Genomic DNA, 13,214 nt, shown 5'->3' with positions numbered 1-13,214 from the left:
GAGCTCTGGCTTCATACTAGCTAGAACATGGCCAGGGCTGCGATCTGGAAGAAAAATCAGACTTCTGCAGGGATGGGATATCTTTTAGAGCACATTCATTTTATTTCCTTTACCTTCTTGCACATTTCTGTTTTTATTTTCAGCAGATTCACTTTCAGACATTCTTCCACCTGCCCAGTCTGCTCCTGAGCTGCTGCTTCTTCTGCACATAAGCTGGAAATCTATTTTGAAGAAGTATTTTAACATAAGTAGTTCACAACAATCATTCTGCCTCTTGGCACATTTATATCTCAATACATTAGCTCATCACAGGGTGCAGCTACAGAACACATGATGAGATACTTCCCCCCTCAGAATCCCCAGAGCCAAACGCAGCCTGGCTCATGCAATATGCATACCCTTCGAAACTCAACAGCAAAAAGTCGATATTGCTTTACTGAGGAGGAAGGCTGGGAGGAAAACAGCATAGAAATAATGTTAATATATGAAATAAGCAATACTTAAGGCATAGCTGATTCAGCTATTGAAAGTAAAAGCTCAGAAACCTGACTGTACTCCAGGTTAAGGTTGACAAGACCAGAAAACTATTTTTTTTTAACAGGAAAGCAGTATTTTTCCCATAGCACAAGTATTGCTGAAATCCCAGATGAAAAAATTAACTTCATATTAGCACTGCAGAGGAAACTGCAATTCTTGCACATTGGCAGAAGTCACAAGCAGAGAACCTGACTGTCTAGGAACAGTTCAAAGGGGTTTTATGGGGGTTTTTTGGTTGGCTTCATTATCAGGAGAGCTCATGTTTTAAGAAACAAAAATCTGTTATGTGAAGGGACTTCATGAAACATGAGAGGAGTTTTCATCCTGAGTAAGTAGGTGCAGAGCTACTTTTCCTACCTCTTCAGAACAGTGCATCTGAAGTTGGGGATCCAGCCGATAATCAAGAGCTGATTCCTGGATTATCACTCGAATTTGGTCCTCGCAGTCTGGAGAGAGACGCTATTAAGCGGAGAAAGTCATTAACGCACTCAAGGACCTTTATTTTCATAAATCAATCACCTTGCATTTTAACTTACGTATTCTGTAATACTTATATGGAAGTGTAAAAAAATTCCTTTACATACAGTCTGCTTGTTACCTGCACTGAACACACCACAAGCCCAAGTTTGATTTGTTATTCAGTGACTCTTGCTCAGCACAAACCTGCAGAATTTCTTATTTGCATGCATCAGCTCCACTCACCTGGTCTGCATATTTCAACTTCAGGCATGAGATGACTTGCCCTTCCAACTCTGTATCATCCTTGGCCCTGTTCAGGATATTTTGGCAGAATTTCGGTATGTCTGCTTTGCACGCCTTCCTGAGCACTGGATTTAAGCGGTAATCTAACCAGGAAAGATGACAGAACTTCATTAGAGTACACATCTCTTCAGATGACAGAACATAACACTTCAAAAGAGATTTCACAGAAATTTCCTGGATGGCATTGTACCACCAATTAATTTAATTTCGGGAGGAAATAGTGTTTTTTCACAACATAATTTTAACTGGTGAGGTAAGAGCTTCAGGAATAAAGTGTATCAAATAACACATGCTGACCCTCAAGAACCTGACTGAATAAAGTCAGCGTGTGCACTGACAACCATGAAGGAAATGAAAACAAAGTGAATATTCTTCCAGCCATGCAGATCACTCAACAGCTCAGGCAGGCAAGTTTTTTTCCAAAGATGATACCTGTGTTCTGTGTAATCTGGCGCTTGGTAATCATTTGCTTGCATTTAGGATCCATCACTTCACTGTTCTTGTTTTGTTTCAAACACTGCAACATATTTTTTGAGTCTGCCTCTGGACAAAACCGCTACCAAAGAAACAAAAATAACCAAGATTTCATCACTAAACACTTGAAAAACAAACCCCAAACAAAACAACCAATTATATTCATGAAAAACAACAACCACCTGCCCAAGCCAGAGGTATACAGACACACACCCTAGCCCCAACACCTCCTGTTAACAAGAACAGTGCTATTCCAAATCAACTATGGGGATGGATATCTCTGTTACGGACTGTGCACTAAGCCGTACAGCCTCAACTGGCTTCTAGGCACCAGCTTGTGTTGGTAGTATCAAAAGCAATTTGCCTTTATTTTCTATTCTTAAGTTACAGCACATACCTACCAAATTCGGTCTCACACCCAACTACTTCCACTCCCCCTTTATTCCAGAAACTAAAATGAGAATCTTTAAAAGTCCATACAGATGCCACTGTTCTGCATAAATGCTGGCTGAACAAAGCAACAGGTAGTCTTCATTAGTAACATTCGGGACAAAGACCATATGGAATGAGAAAGCAGAGAAGAGCCCACTGGTACTAATTTTCCCATTCCCGCTCAGAATGAGATAGTTAAAAGTTAACCAGCTTACCAAAATTCAGATCAAGGTACTAATTTCTTTTGTTACAAACTAATTCAATGGGTGTAAGATAAGGCTGTTGCATCTTCTAATCTTCATGATTTTGCTGAGATGACAAGTCTTTTTAAAAAAGCATGAGTCTGTATTGAAGAGCAATAAATTCTCAAGACATTCTGCTCTGGCCACAGTATGGAGTCAGGGTACTGCATACAGGCCACACATACTTGTGTTTCAGGGCTTGCAATTTTGGCTACTGTGCAAGTAGTATCTTGTCCTGTGCAATACTGTCTTGTATTAACATTCACTGCTGCTTGAATTAACATTCACGAGGTAGCACTTTAAGCCAGCATTTCTAATTCTAAATTTTGCATGACTTTGCCTGCTTTATCAGTTTGACAGAAGTCTGTATGCACCAGGTCAGCAGTAAACCGAAGATGTTACTCCTCTCTGTAATTATAACTTCTTCACCTTTGCTAAAAGCCAATGCAAACCCAAACCAACTGGATGAAAACTGCATTAGAAGCCTCAGCACAGACTTCCTCCTCAATTCTGCTGGCAATTGGTAAGACAAATTTATTAGTGCACAGGCTTTAATCAGATATGTGGAGGAAGTAAAGTTGAAAGAGAAGAGTCCTGAAGAAAACTCAGCATGATTCAGTTAAGAAACTAATTACTTTGGGAGGTGGGGGAGGAAGCAATCAAACTTCCAAACCACCACAGCACCAAACCACCACAGCAGTCTTGTAAAAAGCTTTTATGGGAAGCTCAAAACCGAGAGAGCTCTTATATCTCAACCTCACCCTCTTAAATCAGCACGTTACCATTACCTTGATCATCTGCTTGCAGACTCTCATGAGTGTGTAGTCCAGTTCTGGATCCATCATCTCTGTCTCCTGCAGTTTAAACACCTTCTGGTGGCACCGAGTACTCAACTGCTTCTTGATTTCTTTCAGGCATTCAATAATCTATGACAGTGTTACAACCACAACAGACATGTTGACAAAATTCTGTCATATGCTGCTCAAAACACACAGCTACGTGTACTCCAATGCCTATCTTCACCTGATTTGTGCAGTTAAGTTCCCAACGCTTGGATTTTATCAAAACTCATTACCCATGCTTAGCTCCAGGATGCGCTTTAAGCTCATCTTCTCACAAAGATTTAACGAGATGGAAATGGACTTACTCCAAAACCCCAAACCTCATCTTGCAGACATTATGCCTAAAATCTTCAGCAACATTTGCAGTAACCAGCTGCTAATAGCATAAAACTAGCATTAACTGCAGAACGAAGGGCTCACAGCATTGCATTCACCCAGTATTAATACTTGTGAACCAGTGAAAAAAAGATTTAACATTTCAAAATACTGCCAAAAGATTTCAGTGATATCAAAATGAAAATCTAAAGCTGCACTCACAGGGGCAAAAGCCTTCTTCAGAAGTTTTCTGAAATGAAAGTACAAATTAAATTGTAAATTATTAATAAAATCCATTACCTGAGCATTGCCATAGGGCACGTTCTGGCAGTAATTCTTGATGTCACTTTTACAAGCCTCATAGAGCTCTGGTTCAAGTCTGATATCCTCGGTCTGCAGTATAAATTACAGTATGAACTTTTAAGTAGCACTCTAAAGACTAATTTACTTTGTCCACGTATTAACTACAACCCTCCACTCACAAAAAAAGCAAGCAACTCTCACAGTAGGTAGGTCCATTTCTTTGAATGTAGGGGTCTTGGCTGTGAGAAGTGGTGTTAGTGGGAAATCAGCTTTGCAAACCCATGCAGTGATCAGTTGGCTTTTTACACTCAAAGAAAGGGCTTAAACCAAATTTTAGAGCTGGTAATTTGCTCCCACTGCTCCTCCTAAAAGGGCATCAACACCAATGTCCAAGACAACTAAAATCTTTTAATGTGAAAGCTAAACATCATATTAATAGCCACCCATCTACTGGGTGATCTAGAGAATGTTAATAAAGCTTCCTGCTTTTAACGATGCTCAGCATTTGGATTATTCCATACAAAGGCAAGAGTGCTGCCTCTTCTGATACAGGCCTGTTTAAGGTGAAGCTTTAACAGTCAAACAATATATACCAGACAAAGGCCTTAAGAGTTCATTGCTGCAAGGACTGCAGCCAGGAAGCTGAGAGGCAGCCTTGCCTACAGAACAAATACTACTCCTGTTTATCCACTGAGCAACTTAAGAGCAGCTGCAGTCAAGTTGCTTCATCTGTGCTTGTTTCCTCAGCCTGTAAAATGAAGCTTTTATTCTCTCCTAGAGGACTTTAAGGACATCAGCACGTGTTGCATGTCACTATCTAACACTAAAGATAATCACTTTAGCTGAAATTCCAATGACCATTTAGCTTGCTTTAGCCTTTGCGAGACTATATTTAAGGCATTAAAGCAGACAATCATTACTTTCACTGTGAAGGGCAATTGAGCCTCGTATTGTAAGAAGACTAGAAAAAATAAATTAGGTATGTCTTACAAGTGAGCTTCCTTTTTTTTCCAGGGAGGACAAACCAGGAAGCTTTAGTTGAAGGACCTCACTAGAAGATGGGCAGATCAAGAGTTTCATGCATGCTTACCATCTCTAGCTCCTCAACACGCAGCTGTTTGCGGCACTTCAGAGAGACCCTGTGCTCCTTGGCATCCTGCAAAGTATCATTGCGCACAGTTGTGCTCAGACAGATCACTACATCCACCCTGCAGAAAAGAAAACAGCTTTTTTTACTCATATACCCTTCACTCAGATCAGCCAAGATTGGTGTTGGATCACCACATTGGAGAAACGGACCCCAAGAATCCAAACACAACAAAGTCCTTGTGGACCTGTGCTTACTTCTGGCCTGGGTACAGCTCTATGTAGAGTAACTGGATCACAATTAAAACCTAAATCTGATGCTGTCTAATTGGAGTCTAGATCAGCAGACAGGAAGATAATCAAAATGCCAGCACACCCCTGCCCAGCAAGACCTCTGCTCTTAAGTCACATGAGCACTTTAGCAAAGCTTTACTTAATCTTAGAAATAGATGAAGGTGAATACCCACATGGCACTGCAAGAAATCCTTTTGCATTATGGGAAGGACATTTATATCATAAAATGCAAATAGTCTTGCTATCCACGAATAGGATTGACCTTGTGTGTAATTCAGCCTTATGTCATTGCAGTAGGCTATTAAAAAACCTCTTATACCAAAATGAATAAACCAGCTAAAACAAGTGGGTTATTTCCCCTTCCCAGAGCAGCAACTGGAACAACAGTAACCTGCATCTTAGAAGACGACAAATCTAGCAAGGACATAAAACATCCCGGGACACACACACCACTAATTGGAATTGTTAGCTATTTTCTAAGCAAGAAAAATACAGAGGACAGACTTGTATGCAAGAGGAAAACAGAGTCATTTTTGAAGAGGCAGGCAATGCCTCTACTTTAAGCATCTGCAGAATGCAGTCACTAAGTTTTCACACACAAAACAATCAGCCTTTAAAGGAAATCCAGCATTTTCTGTCCTGTCATGAAATATCCTCTGACTTTATTACGTATTTATATGTTCACATTGCTGTTTGGTCAGGTGCTACATACTTTTTTTTGATGTTGGGGCAAAGTTTCAGCACATCCTCCTTGCAAGCCATTTTAAACTTGTACGAGAACCTAAAATCTTTCATTTGAACCTGCAAGACAGAAATGAGGAAAAAACCCAAACTTTGGTCACCTGGAAGGAAAAAAGAATAATGAAAAGTGCTACCCAAAAGAACCTTGTTGAATTGTACAATCAGCAAATGCTTTTGTCCAAAACTTATTGATGAGGAAGCAAGGGGAAATGCTGCACTGCCGCAGAAGGTGGGACCCTATCTACCATACACCAGGGAGGAAGGGGGGCCAGAAAATAAATCATCTCCAGAAGCAACCATTTATGACCAGACATGCAAGTACAACTGTCTGAATTTACAAGAAAACTTTAAATACAGTGGGAAATCAATCTCAAGGAAGGAGGGGTTTCATAACTAGCCAATTCCTGTCAACACCCTCAATGAACAGAACAGGTTTCCACTGATAGCAGAGAAAAGTGTATCTTACCAGCTGGAAATGAGTAACTCCGATTGCACATTTTTCATTCATTTCCTTCTGGTGTTTGTTCTGTATTAGACACTCCATCAGGTCCCCGGAATCAATCTGGTTATCTGCAACCTCCTGAAGAAGTGATGAAAGGCTTGAAAGTCATGATTTTCATACTCATTTAGCCCACTGTGACCAGGAAGTAATGGAACTTACAGTCTTGCTCTCTATTGTGAGCTTACACTCACCATCAATAGACCACCCTAGAGCTGTACCGCCCAACTCCACCACATAACTATATTTATAGATGTAGTTTAGAAAAGAGCTATCCCAGGCACGTGCACACTTTAGACTCAGGAGAACATCCTGTAGAGACTCAATGCTTACTCGACTTATTAGTTGGATGCCTTCATTGCTATCTAATTATTCAATGCTAGAGCAACCTAAAAGTTTTTTCAGCAGTACTGAGCAGGTGCACAGAGTGCAGTGGCTAGACACACTGCTTGCAGGCAAGGCAAAAGGAAAAAAGTTTGGTTTTTTACTGATTTTTCCAATTACAGGGCAATTTTCATCTTCAAACACTAGCTTTTATGCTAGGGCTCTGACAGCGGAAGCACTAGATGGAACTAAGAATTTTTACTTTAGGGTGGTTTTTTAATTAAAGACTTTTGTAACTGTTTACCTGATTTTACTTTTGAAGTATTTCAAGTACACCAAGAACTAATATTTAAAACCTCTAACCTTCCCCCTCCCCGTCTTTTTCCCCAAAAGATATTCACACTGTTACAGAGCACTCACATGACAGAACGTCTGGATAATGGGCTCACACGCTCTCATCAGCAAGGCTTCAATTTGAATGTCCTGCAAAAAAACATGCAATATTTTGTTTTCACAGTGAATGGACAAGAAAAAAGGCTCTGGGAAAAAAATCCACCTGTGGTAACAAGTTAAACTGAACTCAGCTTACAGGGATTTGAAAGATCTTATACAGCCAGCTTTGCCCTTCAGTTCTGGAAATCCTATGGTTCACCCTTACCAACAACATCGTAAACGTTAAGACAAGCCTTCCAGCTCAAGGGAAGAGCCTGGTCTCCACCAAAACTCATTGCTTGGATAATGTGGCCAATCTCCTCTGAATTGGATGCTACGGCACTAGAAAAACTACTACCTAAGTGTAAGGTGATAAGATTTATGACAGTTCCGAGCCAACCATTTTGTAACCATTGGAAGGAAGCCTTCCCTAGGGCACAACGTAAATTTTAAGAGATATGGGGAACAGTTTGGGGCAAGACAGTTAAATATGCAGCTTCATAACACGAGTAAAGCTGCTGACCTCACTGAAAACCTAGCAGCTATTTCTTGCAAAATTTTGGGGATGGAAGGAGGGAAGCTGCAATATAGTACTCGAAACTACTTGCAAGCAAGACCAAAAACAAAGTCCCATGACATATCTTGACTGGTACCAAAGGTCACTTGGTTACCTGTGCAAGAATTCTTAGCTTCAGTACCATAAGCGATTTTTTTAAGCAGGAGAAATGTCATCACCAGCCTAGTCTGAACTGTTGCTCATTTTTCTTCCTCAAGAACACCTCATGAAAATCTCCATTGTATGGGGTAAAAAGAATGGTCTCTGTCCGATCTCAGAGAGCTACACTTCTGCAGGTACTCTGACCTCATTTTTTTTCATCACTATCAAAATGACATGCTCAACTAATATCTTTATCCCAGGCTGAAAAGTGCTCACCTCTGACTCCAGCTCAGTGAGGTTTCCCACTATGTCTCTGCAATCAGGCACTAAGTCATCAAGATGGTCCTGAAGGCATTCCAGCTCCTACAAAAGCAGGCATTTTAGTGTGTGATCCAAGAACCCAAGTTGAACATTTGGGCTTGAAATACTGTAACACATGTGAAACTGCCCTCCTCCTTGTGAAGTCCTACGTCTCATTTAATCCCATTCCTCTACTGGCACTCCCAGAATACATATACATAGCAGTGATCGAGGATGTTGGTCTAGGATGTTACTGCTTGTTCTCAAAAGCTGCATGATAATGTGCTTTCACTTCTGGAATAACATATTTAATTCGCCCTTTGCATAACCTTAATGAGAGGCTGATTATCCAAGCTACAACCTATGATTGGCATGTCAAAAAGACAATGGCATACTGCATCTGCTGTTGAACGGCTCCTTCCCTACAGCTCTGCAGGGGCACAGCAATTTAACATGAGTCTTGAAACTTTGTTAAGTAGCAGCAGATGTTAGTTCAGTTCTGTATAAACACAGGAAACATGTCAGTATTTGCTAAATGGAAACAGGATAATGTTTATGTGGGAAATGCCAAACTTGTAATAGAATATTACAAGTAAGAGCCAGGGTGGGGTGGGGTTACTTCACTGAAGTCCTGCTTGTTAACTATGCCCTTCCCCTTCTCATTCCACTACCCTTTTCAACCTACTGAAGCCACGCAGTAGGTACAAAGCTGCTTCGTATCACCTTCATCCCTCAGTCTAGCGTAGATTACATTTCAAACTGCACTCATTTTTAATATAGTCTCAGCTATAAAGAGACAGCTAACAAGATGTCCCTTTATCCCCTTTTTGCCCTTCCCACCCCTCCAACTTTGCAAACGAAGTAGAAACGTTCCTGTGTATAGTACCTGCCCTGTCTCTGTTTTTTCACTGCACCACTTCCCTAAGTCAATCATGCACTTGTCCTGGAGGGCTGGGTCCAGCTTCACATCCATGGCACGCTGATGGAGGATTCTCTGGACCTCTGCTCTGCACTCTCGTGATAGCTGCAAGGGAGGCAGAGAGCACTTAGCGTATGGGGTCTCTACACCCATACAACGCAAACAAGATGCTGTCAGGTAAGGTACTGTGAGTAACCACAAATGCCATGTGCAAACCCAGAAAGCACGGTAGTTTTCCTGTAGTGCTCAGCACAAGTCTGCTGGGGCCCCACCAGTGAACCAGGCTTCAAAAGAGTTCGGAGCTACGTTATTTAGTTTGGATGGAGGCTCCTTTCATTCCACTAAAATCAATCTTATATTCTTAAACCTTCACTTTCGAAATGAGATGTCAAAGCAGGTCCCTAGATTATCTGCTGCACTGACCCCTTCATTCAAAGCTCCAGACTGCTTCTGGAGCAGAAAGTCAAAATAGCTCATGGCCTCGACACCGAAAGGGAAGACCAGAATAAGGCGATATAGTCCTGCTGTATGGTTTCTTCTCAGCAATCCCCACTGCAGCACATCAGAGCCAGCACTGGCAAGACTGAGGAAGAAACAAATTGTAGAAAATCAAGGGACACTGGTACAGTGCTCGTCAGACCTAAAATGCACTTGTCGAAGCTTAAAACATCATACATTTAAAAATTCAAACCACTGGAAGTTACCTAGCATTTTGTGTACAGCACTGGAAAAAAGTACAGATCTAAACTCTAATGAGTTTGCTTTCAAACACTAAATTTCAAGATGACTGCTGCTCCCTTAGCCTAGTTTCCACAAGAAAAATACATTTAAAAGCCTTTTCTCTCTCTAAGGTTATTTGCAGGGTGGCTATTGATTTCTTTGGTCAGCACTAATGTAAAAAAAATTTTAAAAGACTCAACTCAGCCGACTAAGAAACAGCATTTTTTAAAAAAATTATTCCTAAAAACGAGATTGTTTCAATCAATATTTGATCTCTGCCACAAAACACCTTTTAAATCAAGCTGTAGCAATTAATTTTTAAGCCAGGCCATCGTGTAAACCCACCAACTCTTCGGGGCTGTGTACGCTACAGTGCCAAAAGAAATGGAAACGAAGTACCCAGCTGCTTTCAAGGGAGTGCCTTGATAAAGGCACAAGAGGGCAGCAAACCTGAGTAGCTCTGAACCAGAACAAATGTGATTATGGTGGATCTCCAGACTGCAGGGCAGCAAGTCAGATCCCTACCGTCTTCTTTAAAGACAGCATAAGCACATTTACCAGTACGGTATGCTCCGAAGAACTGAAAGGATTCTTCATGTCAATAGGAAGAATATAATGGAGCATAAGCTGAAGTTGCACTCAAATCAAAACTTAATTAGAAACAGCCTAGAAAACCTAGGCTTGGAACTCCTTTTTGCATAAAACCAATTTTGCAGCTATGCTAGCTATCTACAAGCAATCACATTCCTCTCTGGAAAAACAAGGGGGAGAACCGGCACTGTGTCTAAACATATACCCAAGTTGTCAGCATGCATTCCCCTCTGCGGGCAGTTGTCACACCTTGATGTGGCTATTTTGCCTTACCAGAACAGCAGCATAGCCCTTCAAGGTACAATTGAGGAGCTAGGCATCCAAAGCTGCGCAAGTACCACCTACGTTAAATGCTTTTAAGTAGCTTTTGTGAGTTCTTGCAGTTTTAGCACAGTGTGTCCAACTTCCAAACCATATGTGCAACCCTTCTATTACAGATCAAAGAGCAGTAAGTTGCACTCTAGCACCTACCCTCCTTCCTTGCTCCTCTGTGCGGTATGCATGCCTGTACAAGCAGGAGAAAACGGCCCCTGGAGGCATCAGCTCACTCGTCTCATTCCAGCCATGGGTATGGCAGAGACGGGAGGCATCTCCCTGACACTTGCGGTAAAGGACTGTATCCAATCTGCAAACAGAAAAGTTATCACTAGCACTTCATTTAAACTTTTAACCTTTTTCATATTCTGAAAAACTTCTGAGGCAGAAAAATCCACTCAAGTTTTCATACACCACATCATTCAGTCTGCAGTGTCTAACCAACTGAACCAACAGGTGGCAAAGTGCCTGTCACTCAGTTTGGAATCAACTCCCTAATCTTGCAAAAATACACTAAGATCCTTAATTATGATGAAACCTTCAACACTATTGAAGCACCTCCCATTCTCTTCTGCAGCATGCCAGCCAAACGATGACATGAGAAATCATCTCCTAGATATCCCAAAGCAGCAGAAAGGCAGATAGATACCATGTTTTGCTTGTCTAATATGTTATGTGTACTTTGTATTGCTGCCATTTTGAAACACCACTTTCATAAAAATCCGAGTGATTAATTACTGTCTGCTCTTGATTTGAACTAACTGAAGACTCAGCATCCCTTGCTTTTGCATACAAGAAATCTGAAAGTGCAGAACTCTTTAAGGTGACATCTAATTGCTTAAAGCCAAGTGAGATATTGCCAACTTTCCAAAACAGAAACTTCAGTTTTCTGCAACAATTTAGAAGGCAAACATCAAGTGATAACAGCAGACAGTTTTCTTACTACTTTTATCATTATCTGTATAATTATTTCTACTCTGTGCATCTGCGTTAGGCACACAGCTAACACAACAGTTTTCATAAGCCAGTTCTAGCGAACAGTGGTTAAACAAGAAAGATAAGCTGACATTGCCCAGTCTGCAATATGAATTGGAATTATCTTTACTCCCAGCAAAATGCAAATACTCAGTTTTCCTTCTTCCAATCACTTAAGTTTAGCTCAAGCAATGAATTGCCTGCTGGCAACACTGTACAGGCAGGAACAGTGGTGGAAACCAGCAATGAAGGGAAACAGGAAGAGGAGGAAAAAATTAAGTATTTTTGTCTACCTATGGAGACAGTTACCGGGATGACTAAACAAACAGCCACAAAGCCCTAAACTCTCTGGTCCATGAAGCTCCATGTGTTTTGAAAGCAGAAGGTTCACAGAGCACGTCAGCTCTTAACTACTGGTGATGCTATCCATAGATACTGCCATGAGTCAGACATTCTTAATGTTTTATTTGAATACCCTTTGTGGTAATTGAAGTCCATGGCTTCTTGCCTTACACTCCCCTTGTAGTCACTGAGAACAATTATACCATTTCTTGCAGTAACCCTATTTAATGTACTCCCTCGCCTCTCAAACTTTTTCAGAAAAGCCAAACACTTACTTTTCCTCAATGGTCATGTACAAGGGGCTCTGTACATATTTAAAACAAAGCACTGTCATCTTTGGATGACAGAGTTGGGAAAGCAGTCCTCCAAAGGGAATTACATCTGCTCTACAAGCTGGAATCACACCCAAAGAAACTGAAAAAAAGGCAGAAATGGAAGCGGGGAGCCTCTCACACAGTGCCTCTTTATTACACTTAGTAGTCTGGTTTGCTTCAGTCCCATATTGCAGTGCACAGACCAGATAAAACTGGCTGCCACTCGCACAGGAAGTGAACTTCAAATTCAGTATGGCCAGAGAAAATTCTTTTAATCAAAGATGCATTGAATTTCAGAGCTCAAACTTGAGATGTTTTTAGGGTTGCATCATTTCTAAGCGAGTATCTGATTTAAGTGGGCATCACACTTTCTCTAAAAGCAACTTTTGCTTCTACTGTTCTAGACAGGCATTAATGCCTTACCGATTTGGCATGCTTAAAAGTCCCCTTTAGAACAAGCATAAGCTATACTGTTTTACCAGAAACTGCTAATGCATACCAAATGCTAAACACATCATCAAGTGAGGATAAATCTTGTTTTACAGTACTCACTTCCAATCACGAGATATAAAATACTGCAGCTCCAGAAGCCTATGCTCACAGTCCTCTACCATCTTCTCGGTATACAAGTGCTCCATCAGGCAAGACAGAATCCTGCAAACAGAAGAAAAAAAGGTGGGCAACAGACTGTTACAACCATGCTGAAGCTTCCTTGTAACAGTTGGTGTTGCCAAATCAGTCTTTCCAATGAACCATCATAGATAATACATTCAAACACAGTGAAGATTTTTCTCTTC

General features: G+C 41.0%; 1 protein-coding gene across 1 annotated transcript in view; it reads right to left on the bottom strand.

The window, feature by feature from the left end:
- The window catches only part of GLG1 (golgi glycoprotein 1), an 86,957-nt gene that overhangs the window by 8,433 nt on the left and 65,310 nt on the right, over nt 1–13,214 (bottom strand). The window contains exons 10-23 of the mRNA XM_056360625.1: nt 12,970–13,071; nt 10,943–11,096; nt 9,128–9,265; nt 8,218–8,304; nt 7,272–7,334; nt 6,495–6,608; nt 6,000–6,088; nt 4,998–5,115; nt 3,905–3,997; nt 3,236–3,373; nt 1,732–1,855; nt 1,240–1,382; nt 895–996; nt 114–221 (exon numbers count right to left, since the gene is read on the bottom strand). Coding sequence (XP_056216600.1) covers nt 114–221; nt 895–996; nt 1,240–1,382; nt 1,732–1,855; nt 3,236–3,373; nt 3,905–3,997; nt 4,998–5,115; nt 6,000–6,088; nt 6,495–6,608; nt 7,272–7,334; nt 8,218–8,304; nt 9,128–9,265; nt 10,943–11,096; nt 12,970–13,071 — 1,573 coding nt within the window. The remainder of the gene's footprint in view (nt 1–113; nt 222–894; nt 997–1,239; nt 1,383–1,731; nt 1,856–3,235; nt 3,374–3,904; nt 3,998–4,997; nt 5,116–5,999; nt 6,089–6,494; nt 6,609–7,271; nt 7,335–8,217; nt 8,305–9,127; nt 9,266–10,942; nt 11,097–12,969; nt 13,072–13,214) is intronic.

Source organism: Falco biarmicus, chromosome 15, assembly GCF_023638135.1.
Source record: "Falco biarmicus isolate bFalBia1 chromosome 15, bFalBia1.pri, whole genome shotgun sequence".
Lineage (NCBI taxonomy): Eukaryota > Metazoa > Chordata > Aves > Falconiformes > Falconidae > Falco > Falco biarmicus.
The sequence above is the reverse complement of the archived record's forward strand: the minus strand, read 5'-3'. Positions and strand labels throughout refer to the sequence as shown.